Source organism: Populus nigra, chromosome 14, assembly GCF_951802175.1.
Source record: "Populus nigra chromosome 14, ddPopNigr1.1, whole genome shotgun sequence".
In the NCBI taxonomy this organism is placed as follows: domain Eukaryota; kingdom Viridiplantae; phylum Streptophyta; class Magnoliopsida; order Malpighiales; family Salicaceae; genus Populus; species Populus nigra.
Window position 1 is genome coordinate 3,076,692 of NC_084865.1, and position 15,857 is coordinate 3,092,548.

Consider the following 15,857-nt stretch of genomic DNA (forward strand, 5'->3'; position numbering starts at 1 on the left):
AGAACAGTACTGTGGTGTTATCATTGCACGAACTCGTAATGTAAATTATAATTAGACAGTGAATCCTGGATTAAAGAGAACATGCGCTGGATCCATGAAGAGGAAAGAACAGAAAATACCAATGAAGGCCTTCGTCTAAATAAAATGGACAATACACTGTATGAATCCACAGAGTGTCACAAAGCACACAGTAAACAACTTAGCTGATTTAGTTTTTTTTTTTTTTTTTGTAACTGGGTGATGTTTACGGTAAAATAAATTGGATTTCTTGTTTTTCCTTTGTTTTCACCTCTTTGCTGAGGGGATGGAACGGTGGTGCTGCTCAAGTCATTGTCAAACAAGTGAGACAAGCATTATATGAAATATGTGGTAATGACTAACAATATTCCATTTTGAAGAAGTGACTAACAGCAACACCACATTGACCCTACCCCATGCTGTCTTCTTTATCACATTGGAGTACTGAGAATCAAAACCACTGTCATGTATGCCCTCCTCTGTGCTCAGTGTCTGTGGATCTTCCTAGGGCTCTCAAGCTACGATATTCATTGTGCAATTACGCCATGTTCTTCATGGTCGTGGGCTCCATTCAGTGGCTAAGAGTCCCATCCTTCTCCCTTTTTCGCTGATCTTGCAGGATTTCATCAAGTCTGTGATTGACTTGCCACTAGCCAAAAGCATGTGCATGTGAATATCGTTTCCCAAAGCTTAGTGAATGAAGCCCTGGATTTCGTATACTGTTAGGCACTGCAGAATGAGCCTACAATGGCCCAACCCATCACAAGCCATAAACTCCGCTCTGGTCATCTCAGCCCACAATGGTGAAGAACAAAATCAATAAATTAAGTGTTTCTGTGTGTACATTCTATGCAATTTTTATTCAGACAGAATTTTAGACTTCAGTATTCATGATCAATTATTTTTTTCTTTATTCAAATCTAAGATAATAATAAGAAAAAAAAATTATTTTTTGCCCAAGCCACAACATAGATCATACTAAATCCTTGGGCCACAATGCGATCAAATCATTTTTTTTTAAGTATAAAAAAATATGAAGGTATTATTAATGTATTTTTTAACATAAAAAAATCAATAATAAACTCAAAATTTGATTTATATTAGAGAATATATTTTTAAATATTGAGACGGTAACAAATCAGAGATCAATTCATACCAACCCTAACTAACCTACAAAATAAATTAGGAAGGCTAATTCTTAATAACAAAAAATATTAAAGGATTAAAATAACAAAAAAATATTCAATTTTAAAAAAATGACAAAAAAACAATTCAAGTTAACCTGGGTAAACCCACCACCCGAGTTACGAGAATAAGATTAACCCATATAAAACAAGTTGAAAAAAACATCATGAAGCCCAGTTCTCAATCAACCTATTATTGAATGAAAAAATTATAAAAAAATAAAAGCAAAAATTGAGTTAACCTGGGTTAACCTAGTAAACTCATAATCATTGTCATGAGATCAAGATAACTTAATAGAAAGAGAAAAAAAAATCAAGAAGCTAAATTCTCAATCTACTAAATATTGAAGGCCAAAACTAAAAAGATAAGGAATTTTTTTTAAAAAAAAACAACTTGATTCAACCTGGGTTAACTCTCTAAATCTATAATTTGTATCATGAGATTGAAATAACCATGTATAAAGTAAATTGAAAAGATTTATGAAGTTTAATTTCCAAATCAAACCAAAATTCAAAGATAAAATTAAAAAAAAAATCAATTCTAAAAATTAACTTAAAAACCGGAAATCAACTAGAACAATTTTTTTAAAATAATAATTGAAATAATAGCTTGAAAGAGTATTTCCGTGGGCATCCCTAAATTCTCACCCCTCAAAATTAATATATTTTGAAAATAATATCATGTACGTACCATTCTTGTTTTTCTTTTTGTTTTTTAGGGATAAGACGGCTTAAAAATCATGTCATGCCATCTTTGAATAGATCTTTCAAGTGGGATAGGACCCATTTAAATAAATAGCCAGACAGAATTGAGGCTCATGTGTAAGCATACAAGAACATCCATTAAGGTCCATGAGTAGATCTTTCACTAATTTTTATTAATCAATTTTCTCATAAATTATCTTGATTTTCTAGTTCCCGTTAAAATCATTTAATGAAAACGTTAACTACTTGTAAAATGATGTTATTTTTATAATAGAAAAAAGTACAATTTAGAATTTTTTTTTAAAAAAAACATAGTTGAAAAGCCTTAAAGATGAATGCACGTCATTAACAAAAAAAGACAAGTAGTTTTTAAAGTTTAAGAGTAAAATCAGGATACAAAATAATTTAATGACAAAATTAAGACTATCGAGAGTGTTTTTGAGACCTCGGCTTTTCTTCTTTGAAGCTTCGACGTATGTGCTTTGGAGGGTGAAAGAAATGGACGAGACAAGGGTTGACCCAAAGGGGTTCCATTTTCCACGACAGAGATGAAATCACCTATAAGCCCCTCAATCGTTACAAAATGTTAAAAAAGGCAAGCTAATCGCTGTTCTCTTATTGAGCAAAAAGTAAAGCAAACATGGGCAGGAGGACAGCTTCTTGCTCTCTGTTTCTGTTTTTCACTCTTTTCACAACCTTGCAGAGTCCAATTCTGGCTGCAAAAAAGGCAAGCTAGCATGAATTAATGTTGTCTGATCGTTTAGTCTTTCAAGTTACATTAGCAATCTCTCCTATGTTATAATTCTGCTACTGACAGTGATACCTGTGTCTGTGTACGTACAGTCTTATGTGGTTTACCTTGGGAGACAATCTTATGCTTCTGAACCTTCCACTACTGACCTGGATAGGGTAACCGATGCCCATCATGAACTTTTGGGCTCTTGTATGAAGAGGTGATGCAGTACTGAATATTTCTGCTGTGTGATCAGTGCTGTATTTGGTTGTTCTAATACTGATGATCAAGTTTGAATTCGTTATGACAGCAAGGAGAAGGCGAAACAAGCCATCTTTTACTCCTACACTCGTTATATCAACGGTTTTGCAACAGTACTAGAAGATGAAGAAGCAGCTGAAATTTCAAGTACTTACATAAATAATACTATTATAATTGTTCAGCTTGTACATCGTGCAATCCTTGATAAAATTACAAATATGTTCATGTTAATACGTTTTCAGAGCATCCAGAAGTTGTATCAGTTTCTCGAAACCAAATAAGTCAATTACACACAACAAATTCTTGGGGCTTTCTTGGACTGGAAAGAAATGGAGAAATTCCAGCTGATTCTATGTGGCTAAAGGCAAGATTTGGCGAAGACGTAATTATCGGGACCCTTGATACTGGTAATTATAATTTTACTTTTCTGTGTACATGCATAGAACTGGTCAAGTCTCCTTCATATCATTTCATCTTCTTAATTTAAATGTTTCTTGCATTCAATTATTTTGGACCAGGTACAGCTACCTTGCATCTGAAAGAAAAATCTCCAATGATGGTAAATTTTTGATCTATTTTTCTTGACTGTGCATGACACTAGGTGTTTGGCCGGAATCCGAAAGCTTCAATGATGAAGGGATGGGGCCAGTTCCATCTAAATGGAAGGGATACTGTGATCCAAATGATGGGATTAAATGCAACAGGTAATTTAATTTCTTTCTCAAGGCCAGAGCTCTTTTCTTGACCTGAACTACTCAATTTGCCTCTGATAATGAACCGCAGACAAATTCTTCCGTTTCCTATAATAAGATTAGTAACATAAAAGATATGTTGTTATTAGCAGGAAACTTATAGGAGCAAGGTACTTTAGCAAAGGCCACGAAGCTGCAGAAACACATGATTCTTCATACCACACCGCGCGAGATTATGATGGCCATGGAACCCACACTCTATCCACTGCTGGGGGTCGTTTTGTTTCGGGGGCAAACTTCCTTGGTTCAGCTTATGGAACAGCGAAGGGTGGTTCGCCCAACTCGCGAGTCGCTTCATACAAGGTCTGCTGGCCCCGCTGTAGCGATGCTGATGTGTTGGCTGGGTTTGAAGCTGCTATTCATGATGGGGTCGATATCCTCTCAGTGTCACTTGGATCCGGTCCGGGAGAATAGATTACTGATGGGATTGCCATGGAGAACGGGATACTTGTAGTTGCCGCCGCTGGAAATGAAGGACCTGACCCTGGAATCGTTGGGAATGTAGCTCCCTGGATTCTTACAGTTGCTTGTAGCACTATCAGTAGGGAGTTCACATCTAATGTCTTCCTTGGAAATAACAAACAATACAAGGTTTGTTCTGTAAGCTCATATCTTTAGCAACTCCTTCTAAATTGTTCTACCTATCATGGGGTCCTGAAATTCAATATATTATTTTCTAAATAATCAGGGTGTGAGTTTTAATACCAACACTCAACCAGCTGGGATGTTTTACCCCATGATCAATTCGGTGGATGCTAAAGCTGCCAATGTTTCCAGTAATCAAGCGTAAGCAGCAAACTAATTTTGTTCTCAGCCAAAATTACATTTTCTGTGCTTGTTAGGTTCATATTTCTTATCTTGTTGTCTTTGGCAGAAAATATTGCTCTATCGGATCCCTTGACCCCTTGAAAGTTAAAGGAAAAATTGTATATTGTACTCGCAACGAAGATCCTGATGTAGAAAAGAGTCTGGTTGTTGCTCAGGCTGGTGGTGTTGGGGTGATACTTGCTAACCAATTCATAACCGAACAAATCCTACCTCTGGCACACTTTGTTCCTACTTCTTTTGTCTCTGCAGACGATGGACTTTCCATTTTAACTTATGTCTATGGTACAAAGTAAGGTCTACGTTAATTGGTAATTCAGACAATTAAACTTGGTTGATTTCAGTCGATAATGCCCTGAACAATCTGTCGGAACTTCTCTTTTCACTCAGCTCACCTGTAGCTTACATAAGTGGCGCCACGGAGGTGGGAACAGTGGCTGCACCTGTCATGGCTGATTTTTCATCTCCTGGGCCTAACTTCATCACCCCAGAGATCCTTAAGGTACTCTTAATAGCTTCACATGAGCGTTTTGAAATACATGCTCAATATTAGTTTTATAGTGAGAGTGCATGTGATGATTTCAGCCCGACATCACTGCACCTGGAGTCAATATTCTAGCTGCCCTCACAGGAGCATCAGGGGCAGCTGAGGTGCCAGGAGACCGGCGCCGAGTACACTTCAACTTTATATCTGGAACCTCAATGGCATGCCCCCATGTTTCCGGAATCGCAGGTCTTCTCAAGACTATTCACCCTGATTGGAGTCCTGCTGCAATTAAATCTGCAATCATGACAACAGGTTAGTGCTTTTCTGCTCTTCGCATTAGCCTATCCAAGTTGTTGGTGTACGAGTCATTGACAGCTTGAGTGGTTGCTTATGACATTTCAGCGACAACGATCAGTAATGTGAAGCAGCCTATTGCGAATGCTTCTCTTCTTGAGGCAAACCCATTGAATTATGGTGCCGGGCACATCTGGCCTAGCCGTGCAATGGACCCAGGCCTGGTCTATGACCTAACGACTAAAGATTACGTGAATTTTCTATGCTCCATTGGCTATAATTCAACCCAATTGTCACTTTTTATTGGTAAGCCATACATATGCCAGCGGCACAACAATGGTCTGCTGGATTTCAACTATCCATCCATTACTGTCCCGAATCTCTCAAGCAATAAGACCACATTGTCCCGAACCTTGAAGAACGTGGGGACTCCAAGCTTGTATAGAGTTAATATCAGGGCACCTGGAGGGATATCTGTGAAGGTTGAGCCAAGAAGCTTGAAGTTCGATAAGATAAACGAAGAGAAAATGTTCGAGGTCACTCTAGAGGCTAAGAAAGGGTTTAAGAGTACTAATGACTACGTGTTTGGTGAGATAACTTGGTCTGATGAGAATCACCATGTAAGGAGTCCCGTTGTGGTGAAGAAGATGGCAGTAGCAGCCTAAGGTTGAAGGACAATGAGCAGGCGTCTGGATTTGGAGGTGGAAGGCCATCGTGTAGAGATCTGTCTCCATGGTCACCAAATCGATCTTCAAATTCCATGTCATGATAAGTAACGAATGTAACAAGCATGTGTCAACTTTTTTCTGGCCACTAATCGAGTAATTGAGCTTGCAAGAAAATAAAAATAAAAATAAAAATAAATGGTTTTGTTTATGAATAATTGGTAGTGGTTTTTGGTTTTTATCTACTTTATGTTGATTTTGTTTAGTTTCTTTCGTGTATTTTCTTTAGTATTTTTATTTTTTTATTTTATGTTATTTATGGCTCTGTTTTTTACCATTTGTTGTCTGTCAACTTCGATAGGTGAAGAAGACAACTGATTAGGTTACTGTACATTAAGTATTTTTGAGAGTGTAGGTAATGCTTTGAAGCCTAGCTTACCATCTTTCATTTATTAACAAAATCTTATGATAAAAAAGTCATTCAATTGCCAATTTTTAAGTCCCATTTGATATGTTGATAAAATAGACTGATAATTTGATGATACATGCTAGGGTTGATCATTTTAATTCAATTCGATTTTTATCAAAAAAAATAATCAAACCGAAATTTATTTTTAAAAAACAAAAACCGATTCAAACCGATCGGTTTCGGTTTGGTTTGGTTTTTAGGATAAAAACTAGTTTCGCTTGGTTTTTTCGGTTTGGCTCGGGTTTTTTCGGGTTTGGTTCGGTTTTTTTCTTGGTTTTTTCGGTTCGGTTTGATACGGTTTTTTTAGTTTCAGGTTTAAAAAACCAAAACCGAACCAAACCGGTCGGTTTTTTCAAAATTTTAATCTATTTAATCAGTTTTTTTCACGATTCGGTTTTTTTAGTTTTTTTTCTGGTTTTCTCCTTTTAATTATTTTTTCAGTTTTTTATGCTCACCCCTAATACATACATGCAACCTATTTATAACTTAGTAATGCTAGATAAGTTGTTGAGCAAATTTTACTTCAGAGATATTGAAAGGAATTTATTTGATAATAAAATTTGGATCCATGATAAACGATTAGTCATCAATAAAGACAAAATCTTATTAGTGGTAGAGAAATTTAAGTCTTTTTTGTTTGATGAAAAATTATTTACTTTTGAAAAGTGATTGTTATGGAATATAGATTTAATTTAATTTTTTTTACATTTGGTAGATATGAAAAATGAATTAAAAAAATAATTTACATGTAAAATAAACTGAAAAATAACTTAATAATTTATTTTCAAGTTTATCTAACATATATAGAACAATAAATGTAACTAATATAAAAAAGTGTAATGGTGGGAAAACAAAGAATTCATTCTATCATATATTTATATATAGTTTATTGTAACTATACATATAATATAAGTATTTTAAATATAATATTATAGATATATAACCTTATTAATTTTTTTTAAATAAAATCTAATTGAATATGCTAAAAGTGCAATTATTGAAACAAAGAGACATAACTTGCCTCACACAAACCTCTACAAATTAAAAAAATAAGTTCTAAATATAAATATAGTTACAAGATTAATTTGAGCCATGTCCAAGACTCATAGCACACGCCTTTACATTGTATTATTGCTCTATTACTGCCCAAGGTAGCCTTTTACACTATGGAGAATAAAAGGCTATCCATACATTTTGTAGATATCAAAAAATATAAAAGATCTATTTATGTTATTTACTTATCCTAGTTTTTTTTAGGCTTAATAATTCTATCCAGGAAAATTATTGCTAGTATCAATTCATTAAGTAATACTCTAAAAGGCGTGAAGAAACTACTGTAGCTTTCCCACACCTTTCACTTATTAATATATTATATTATTATAATTATTATAATATTATATTATATTATAGAACTGTTTTTTTTGTTTTTTTTATGATTTTTTTTATTTGATTTAGTTTGTTAATGTTAAATTTTTTTTATTTAGTTATCAAATTTTCATGATACGGTTCCTAAGTTTGATGGGTTAACCTGATTTGACGAGTTAACCCGGATTTTTTTTCTTTTTAATTAATTTTTTTTGTTTAGTTTAGTTTGTTAATGTTAAATTTCTTTTTATTTAATTATCAGATTTTCATAACACGTATCCTGAACTTGACGAGTTAACTTGGTTTGATGGGTTAACCCAGTTAATTCTGGGTAAACCCGTCAATTGTTTTTTCTAAAACTTTCATGATGCGAATCCCAAGTTTTACGGGTTAACCTGATTTGAAGGATTAACTCAATTAATTCAGATTTTTTTCTTTTTCTTCATGTTGGTTTTTTTTTCTTTGTTTTTTTCTTTTTAATTAATTTATTTAATTATCACACTTTTATGATACGACCTTATAGCCAAACCCACATCCAATATTCTTCGGTCCGATGTTGCAGCTAGACTCACTTAAACTTGGGTCATGCAAGTTTAATGTTATTATAAATATTATAAATATTACTTTTATGTCAGTCGTTGCAGCCAAACTCAAGACTCTTGGATATAGCTTTGCAGAAAAACCTAACACTTTTAAATTTTAATTTTTTTATATATTTTTTATGCAAAAAAAAAAAACTCGCGGCATCGCGCGGGTCATGTAACTAGTATCTATATCAAATTAAGTTGTTTTTGTTTCTACAACAACTCTATATTTGAAAAAAAAAACTTAGATGAGTTTCATTGTTCATTCACTTTTTAAAATATCGTTCCATATGTTTTTATTAAATCTTTTTAAGATCTAATTCCATGAAATAAAAATTATAATTATAATTAAAAGGCAAGATTAAAAGAGAAAAGATCAAAATATAAAAAAAAGAGAATGCATGAATAATTTTAAAGTTTTTTGAAATGATCTAAAAATTTATTTTATTTATATTTAATTCACTAGAAATGAGAAAAAAGGTTGCTATAAGATAAAGTTATTAATAGATTTTTTTTTTGAGAAAAGTTCAATTGAGGTGATATCTTTCTTTTAACATGACAAAAAAAGTAGATTGTAATCCTTTTATTTGGGGTTGTGAAGTGTTATTTCTAGGCTTGTATTGTGTTTTGAAGTTATTTAAGGTAAAGAATTAAGAGATAAAGTATTATAAAGACAAATGCATACAATATTAAAATCCATTCCTTTTTACATCTATTAATTGTTTGTAGTTCGATATCAAATATATATTTAATTGAAGACTTCTTTTGTTTTAACTATTAGGCTATGTTTGGACTGGATTTCGCATGTTGTAAATAATTTAACTTGGAATTATTCTTTTTTTTTTCAGACAGAATTTTAGACTTTAGTATTCATGATCAAAATTATTTTTTTCTTTATTCAAATCTAAGATAATAATAAGAAAAAAAAATTATTTTTTATCCAAGCCACAACATAGATCATACTAGATCCTTAGTCACGCTCTGCTGCGCACGGGTTAAATCATTTTGTTAAGTATAAAAAAATATAAAGATGCTGTTAAAGTATTTTTTAACATAAAAAAATCAATAATTAACTTAAAATTTGATTTATATTGGACAATATCTTTTTAAATATTGAGACAACAACATATCATATCAACTTATACCAACCCTAACTGACCTATAAAATAAATTAGGAAGCCTAATTCTCAATAAGAAAAAATGTTGATGAACAAAAATAACAAAAAAAAAATTCAATTTAAAAAAAAAAACAAAAAAAAAACAACTCAAGTTAATTTAAGTAAACCCACCACCATAGTTACGAGAATAAAATTAACCCATAAAAAGCAAATTGAAAAAAAAATTACGAAGCCCAGTTCTCAACTAATCTATCGTTGAATGACAAAATTAAAAAAGAAGCAAGTTATAAAAAAAATAAAAGCAAAAATTAAATTAAACCGGGTTAACCTAGTAAACTTATAATCATTGTCATGAGACCAGGATAACTTAATAGAAAGAGAAAAAAAAATCAAGAAACAAAATTCTCAATCTGCTAAATATTGAAGGCCAAAACTAAAAAAAAAGGAATTTTTTTTTTAAAAATAATCTAATTCAATCTAGGCTAACTTTTCAAACCTGCAACTTGAATCATAAAATTAAAATAACCATATATAAAGTAAATTGAAAAAATTTATAAATTTCGATTTTCAAATCAAATCAATATTAAATGATAAAATTAATAAAAAAATTAATTTTAAAAAATAACCTAACATACTAAAATCAACTTGAATTAATTTTCTAAACTCGTGAATCGATTTATAAGAGTAACATTACCCGTTATAAGGTAAAAAAAAAAAATCATGGAACCTTAATTCTAAATTGTTGGTTAAAGGCAACTAATAACTTAATAATTGAAATAACAGCTTGAAAGAGTATTGCCGTGCGCATCCTATGTACAAATTCTCAAACCTAAAAATTAATATATTTTGAAAATAATATCATGTACGTACTATTCTTGTTTTTTCTTTTTCTTTTTTGGGATAAGACGACTTAAAAATCATGTGTAAGCATACAAGGACATCCATCAAGGCCCATAAGTAGATTTTTCACTCATTTTTATTTATCAATTTTCTCATAAATTATCTTGATTTTACTGTTCTTGTTAAAATTACCAAAAAAATATTAATTTAGTGGATGAAACACTAAGTTTAATTTTTAGAAAGCCTACTTATTAAAAGAAGAAACCATAAGAAAAAACCACAAGGGTATAAGAATACTCAGATAAAAAAACAATTCCCGGTAAAATCATTTAATGAAAAATATTAATTACTTGTAAAATGATGTTATATTTTTAATAAAAATATTACAATTTAGAATATATTAAAAAAATAATAGTTGAAAAGCCTTAAAGATGAATGCAAGTCATTAACAGAAACAAGTAGTTTTTAAAGTTTAAGAGTAAAATCAGTATACAAAACTATTTAATGACAAAATTAAGACTATTGAGAGTATTTTTGAGACTTCGGCTTTTCTTCTTTGAAGCTTCGACGTATGTGCTTTGGAGGGTGAGAGAATTGGACGAGACAAGGGTTGACAAGATGTAAACCAATTATTGACCCAGAGGGGTTCCATTTTGAGATCACCAAATTTCCACGACAGTGATGAAATCACATATAAGCCCCTCAATCGTTACAAAATGTTAAAAAAGGCAAGCTAATCGTTGCTCTCTTATTGAGCAAAAAGTAAAGCGAACATGGGCAGTTCTTCCTCTCTGTTTCTGTTTTTCACTCTTTTCACTACCTTGCAGAGTCCAATTCTGGCTGCAAAAAAGGCAAGCTAACATGCATTAATGTTGTCTGATCGTTTAGCCTTTCAACAAGTTACATTAGCAATCTCTCTTATGTTATAATTCTGCTACTGACAGTGATACCTGTGTCTGTGTAAGTACAGTCTTATGTGGTTTACCTTGGGAGACAATCTTATGCTTCTGAACCTTCCACCACTGACCTGGATAGGGTAACCGATGCCCATCATGAACTTCTGGGCTCTTGTATGAAGAGGTGATGCAGAACTGAATATTTCTGCTGTGTGATCAGTGCTGTATTTGGTTGTTCTAACACTGATGATTAAGTTTGAATTCGTTATGACAGCAAGGAGAAGGCGAAACAAGCCATCTTTTACTCCTACACTCGTTATATCAACGGTTTTGCAGCAGTACTTGAAGATGAAGAAGCAGCTGAAATTTCAAGTACTTATATATATATAATACTATTATAATTGTTCAGCTTGTATATCGTGCAATCCTTGATACTATTACAAATACGGTCTTGTTAATACGTTTTCAGAGCATCCAGAAGTTGTATCAGTTTCTCGAAACCAAATAAGTCAATTACACACAACAAATTCTTGGGGCTTTCTTGGACTGGAAAGAAATGGAGAAATTCTAGCTGATTCTATGTGGCTAAAGGCAAGATTTGGCGAAGACGTAATTATCGGGACCCTTGATACTGGTAATTATAATTTTACTTTTCTGTGTACATGCATAGAACTGGTCAAGTCTCCTTCATATCATTTCATCTTCTTAATTTAAATGTTTCTTGCATTCAATTATTTTGGACCAGGTACAGCTACCTTGCATCTGAAAGAAAAATCTCCAATGATGGTAAATTTTTGATCTATTTTTCTTGACTGTGCATGACGCTAGGTGTTTGGCCGGAATCCGAAAGCTTCAATGATGAGGGGATGGGACCTGTACCATCTAAATGGAAGGGATACTGTGATCCAAATGACGGGATTAAATGCAACAGGTACTTTAATTTCTTTCTCAAGGCCAGAGCTCTTTTCTTGACCTGAACTACTCATTTTGCCTCTGATAATGAACCGCAGACAAATTCTTCCGTTTCCTGTAGTAAGATTAGTAACATAAAAGATATGTTGTTATTAGCAGGAAACTTATAGGAGCAAGGTACTTTAGCAAAGGCTACGAAGCTGCAGAAACACTTGATTCTTCATACCACACCGCGCGAGATTATGATGGCCATGGAACCCACACTCTATCCACTGCTGGAGGTCGTTTTGTTTCGGGGGCAAACTTGCTTGGTTCAGCTTATGGAACAGCGAAGGGTGGTTCGCCCAACTCGCGAGTTGCTTCATACAAGGTCTGCTGGCCCGGCTGTAGCGATGCTGATGTGTTGGCTGGGTTTGAAGCTGCTATTCATGATGGGGTCGATATCCTCTCAGTGTCACTTGGATTCGGTCCGGGAGAATACATTACTGATGGGAATGCAATTGGAGCATTTCTTGCCATGGAGCGCGGGATTCTTGTAGTTGCCTCGGCTGGAAATAAAGGACCTGACCCTGGAATCGTTGAGAATGTAGCTCCCTGGATTCTGACAGTTGCTTGTAGCACTATCAGTAGGGAGTTCACATCTAATGTCATCCTTGGAAATAACACACAATACAAGGTTTGTTCTGTAAGCTCATATCTTTAGCAACTCCTTCTAAATTGTTCTACCTATCATGGGGTTAAGAAATTCGATATATTAATTTCTAAATAATCAGGGTGTGAGTTTTAATACCAACACTCAACCAGCTGGGAAGTCTTACCCCTTGATCAATTCGGTGGATGCTAAAGCTGCCAATGTTTCCAGTAATCAAGCGTAAGCAGCAAAGTAATTTTGTTCTCAGCCAAAATTACATTTTCTGTAGTTGTTAGGTTCATATTTCTTATCTTGTTGTATTTGGCAGAAAATATTGCTCTATCGGATCCCTTGACCCCTTGAAAGTTAAAGGAAAAATTGTATATTGTACTCGCAACGAAGACCCTGATGTAGAAAAGAGTCTGGTTGTTGCTCAGGCTGGTGGTGTTGGGGTGATACTTGCTAACCAATTCATAACCGAACAAATCCTACCTCTGGCACACTTTGTTCCTACTTCTTTTGTCTCTGCAGACGATGGACTTTCCATTTTAACTTATGTCTATGGTACAAAGTAAGGTCTACGTTAATTGGTAATTCAGACAATTAAACTTGGTTGATTTCAGTCGATAATGCCCTGAACAATCTGTCGGAACTTCTCTTTTCACTCAGCTCACCTGTAGCTTACATAAGTGGCGCCACGGAGGTGGGAACAGTGGCTGCACCTGTCATGGCTGATTTTTCATCTCCTGGGCCTAACTTCATCACCCCAGAGATCCTTAAGGTACTCTTAATAGCTTCACATGAGCGTTTTGAAATACATGCTCAATATTAGTTTTATAGTGAGAGTGCATGTGATGATTTCAGCCCGACATCACTGCACCTGGAGTCAATATTCTAGCTGCCTTCACAGGAGCATCAGGGGCAGCTGATGTGCCAGGAGACCGGCGCCGAGTACACTTCAACTTTCTATCTGGAACCTCAATGGCATGCCCCCATGTTTCCGGAATCGCAGGTCTTCTCAAGACTATTCACCCTGATTGGAGTCCTGCTGCAATTAAATCTGCAATCATGACAACAGGTTAGTGCTTTTCTGCTCTTCGCATTAGCATCTCCAAGTTGTTGGTGTACGAGTAAGTGACAGCTTGAGTGGTTGCTTATGACATTTCAGCGACAACGATCAGTAATGTGAAGCAGCCTATTGCGAATGCTTCTCTTCTTGAGGCAAACCCATTGAATTATGGTGCCGGGCACATCTGGCCTAGCCGTGCAATGGACCCAGGCCTGGTCTATGACCTAACGACTAAAGATTACGTGAATTTTCTATGCTCCATTGGCTATAATTCAACCCAATTGTCACTTTTTATTGGTAAGCCATACATATGCCAGCGGCACAACAATGGTCTGCTGGATTTCAACTATCCATCCATTACTGTCCCGAATCTCTCAAGCAATAAGACCACATTGTCCCGAACCTTGAAGAACGTGGGGACTCCAAGCTTGTATAGAGTTAATATCAGGGCACCTGGAGGGATATCTGTGAAGGTTGAGCCAAGAAGCTTGAAGTTCGATAAGATAAACGAAGAGAAAATGTTTAAGGTCACTCTAGAGGCTAAGAAAGGGTTTAAGAGTAATGACCATGTGTTTGGTGAGATAACTTGGTCTGATGAGAATCACCATGTAAGGAGTCCCGTTGTGGTGAAGAAGATGGCAGTAGCAGCCTAAGGTTGAAGGACAATGAGCAGGCGTCTGGATTTGGAGGTGGAAGTCCATCGTGTAGAGATCTGTATCCATGTCATGATAAGTAACGAATGTAACAAGCATGTGTCAACTTTTTTCTTGCCACTAATCGAGAAATTGAGCTTGCAAGAAAATAAAAATAAAAATAAAAATAAAAATAAATGGTTTTGTTTATGAATAACTGGTAATGGTTTTTGGTTTTTATCTAGTTTCTGTTGATTTTGTTTTGTTTCTTTCGTGTATTTTCTTTAGTATTTTTGTTTTCCTATTTTTGTGTTATTTATGGCTCTGTTTCTCACCTTTTGCTGTCTGTCAACTTCGATTGGTGGAGAAGACAACTGCTTAGATTACTGTACATTAAGTTTTTTGAGAGTGGAGGTAATGCTTTGAAGCCTAGCTAGCTTACCATCTTTCATTTATTAACAAAATCTTATGATAAAGACATTCAATTAATGTCATATCCCTCAAGGTCTTATAATATCAAAGATTTGGTAGCCAATTCTTAAATCCCATTTGATAAAATAGACTACGATAATTTGATGATACATGCAACCTACTTATAACTTGATCAAAAATTTTACCATTGATAGAAATTTATTTGATAATAAAATTTGGATCATTGAGAAAATTTCAGGATTAGTCATCAATAAAGACAAAATCTTATTAGTTATAGAAAAGTTTAAGTCTTATTTGTTTGCTGGAAAATAATTTACTTTTAAAAAAATGATTTTTATGGAATATGGATTTTTTAAAAATAATTTTTTTTATATTTGATAAAGCTATGGAAAATGAGTTAAAAAAACAATTTCCATGTAAAATAAACTTGAAAATAACTTAATAATTTTTTTTCAATTTTATCTAACATACATAGAACAATAAATATAACTATTTGATCACTTACAATAAAGAAATGAGATATAAAAAGTGTAATGGTGAGAAAATAAAGAATTCATTATATCATATATTTATATATAGTTTATTTTATAAAATGTAACTATACATATAATATAAATATTTTAAATATAATATTATACATATATAACCTTATTAAATATTTTTTTAAGTAAAATCTAATTGAATATGCTAAAAGGTGCAATTATTGAAACTAAGAGACATAACTTGCCTCACACAAACCTCTACAAATAATAATAATAATAATAATAAATTGTACCAAGAAGATAATATAGTTATAAGACTAATTTGAGCCATGTCCAAGACTCAAGTAGATAGCACATGCCTTTACATTTTATTACCGCTTAAGGCAGCCTTTTACACCATGGAGAACAAAAGGATATCCATACATTTTGTAAGTGTCAAAAAATATGAAAGATCTATTTATGTTATCTACTTGTCCTAGTTTTTTTTTTAGGCTTAATAATTC

The 15,857-nt window shown here is 33.6% G+C and overlaps 1 protein-coding gene and 1 pseudogene across 1 annotated transcript; both read left to right on the plus strand.

The window, feature by feature from the left end:
• The first annotated feature begins 2,378 nt into the window (after positions 1-2,378).
• On the plus strand, positions 2,379-6,123 carry LOC133672910 (subtilisin-like protease SBT5.3; annotated as a pseudogene).
• Positions 6,124-10,932: 4,809 nt separating this feature from the next.
• LOC133673410 (subtilisin-like protease SBT5.3) lies at positions 10,933-14,657 on the plus strand. Its single transcript, XM_062094192.1, has 11 exons — positions 10,933-11,151; positions 11,271-11,380; positions 11,471-11,568; positions 11,666-11,830; positions 12,025-12,127; positions 12,268-12,784; positions 12,882-12,979; positions 13,068-13,310; positions 13,409-13,520; positions 13,604-13,817; positions 13,908-14,657. The coding sequence occupies exons 1-11, from the start codon at positions 11,074-11,076 to the stop codon at positions 14,459-14,461; spliced, it is 2,292 nt and encodes a 763-aa protein (XP_061950176.1). The 5' UTR covers positions 10,933-11,073; the 3' UTR covers positions 14,462-14,657.
• Positions 14,658-15,857: the final 1,200 nt, after the last annotated feature.

What these genes read in the sequence shown, in the direction of transcription:
- LOC133673410 (XM_062094192.1), top strand. Translation starts at nt 11,074, where the DNA reads ATGGGCAGTTCTTCCTCTCTGTTTCTGTTTTTCACTCTTTTCACTACC. An exon ending in GAAATAACACACAATACAAG is followed by an intron (nt 12,785 to 12,881) that starts GTTTGTTCTGTA and finishes CTAAATAATCAG; the next exon opens with GGTGTGAGTTTTAATACCAA. An exon ending in TCACCCCAGAGATCCTTAAG is followed by an intron (nt 13,521 to 13,603) that starts GTACTCTTAATA and finishes TGATGATTTCAG; the next exon opens with CCCGACATCACTGCACCTGG.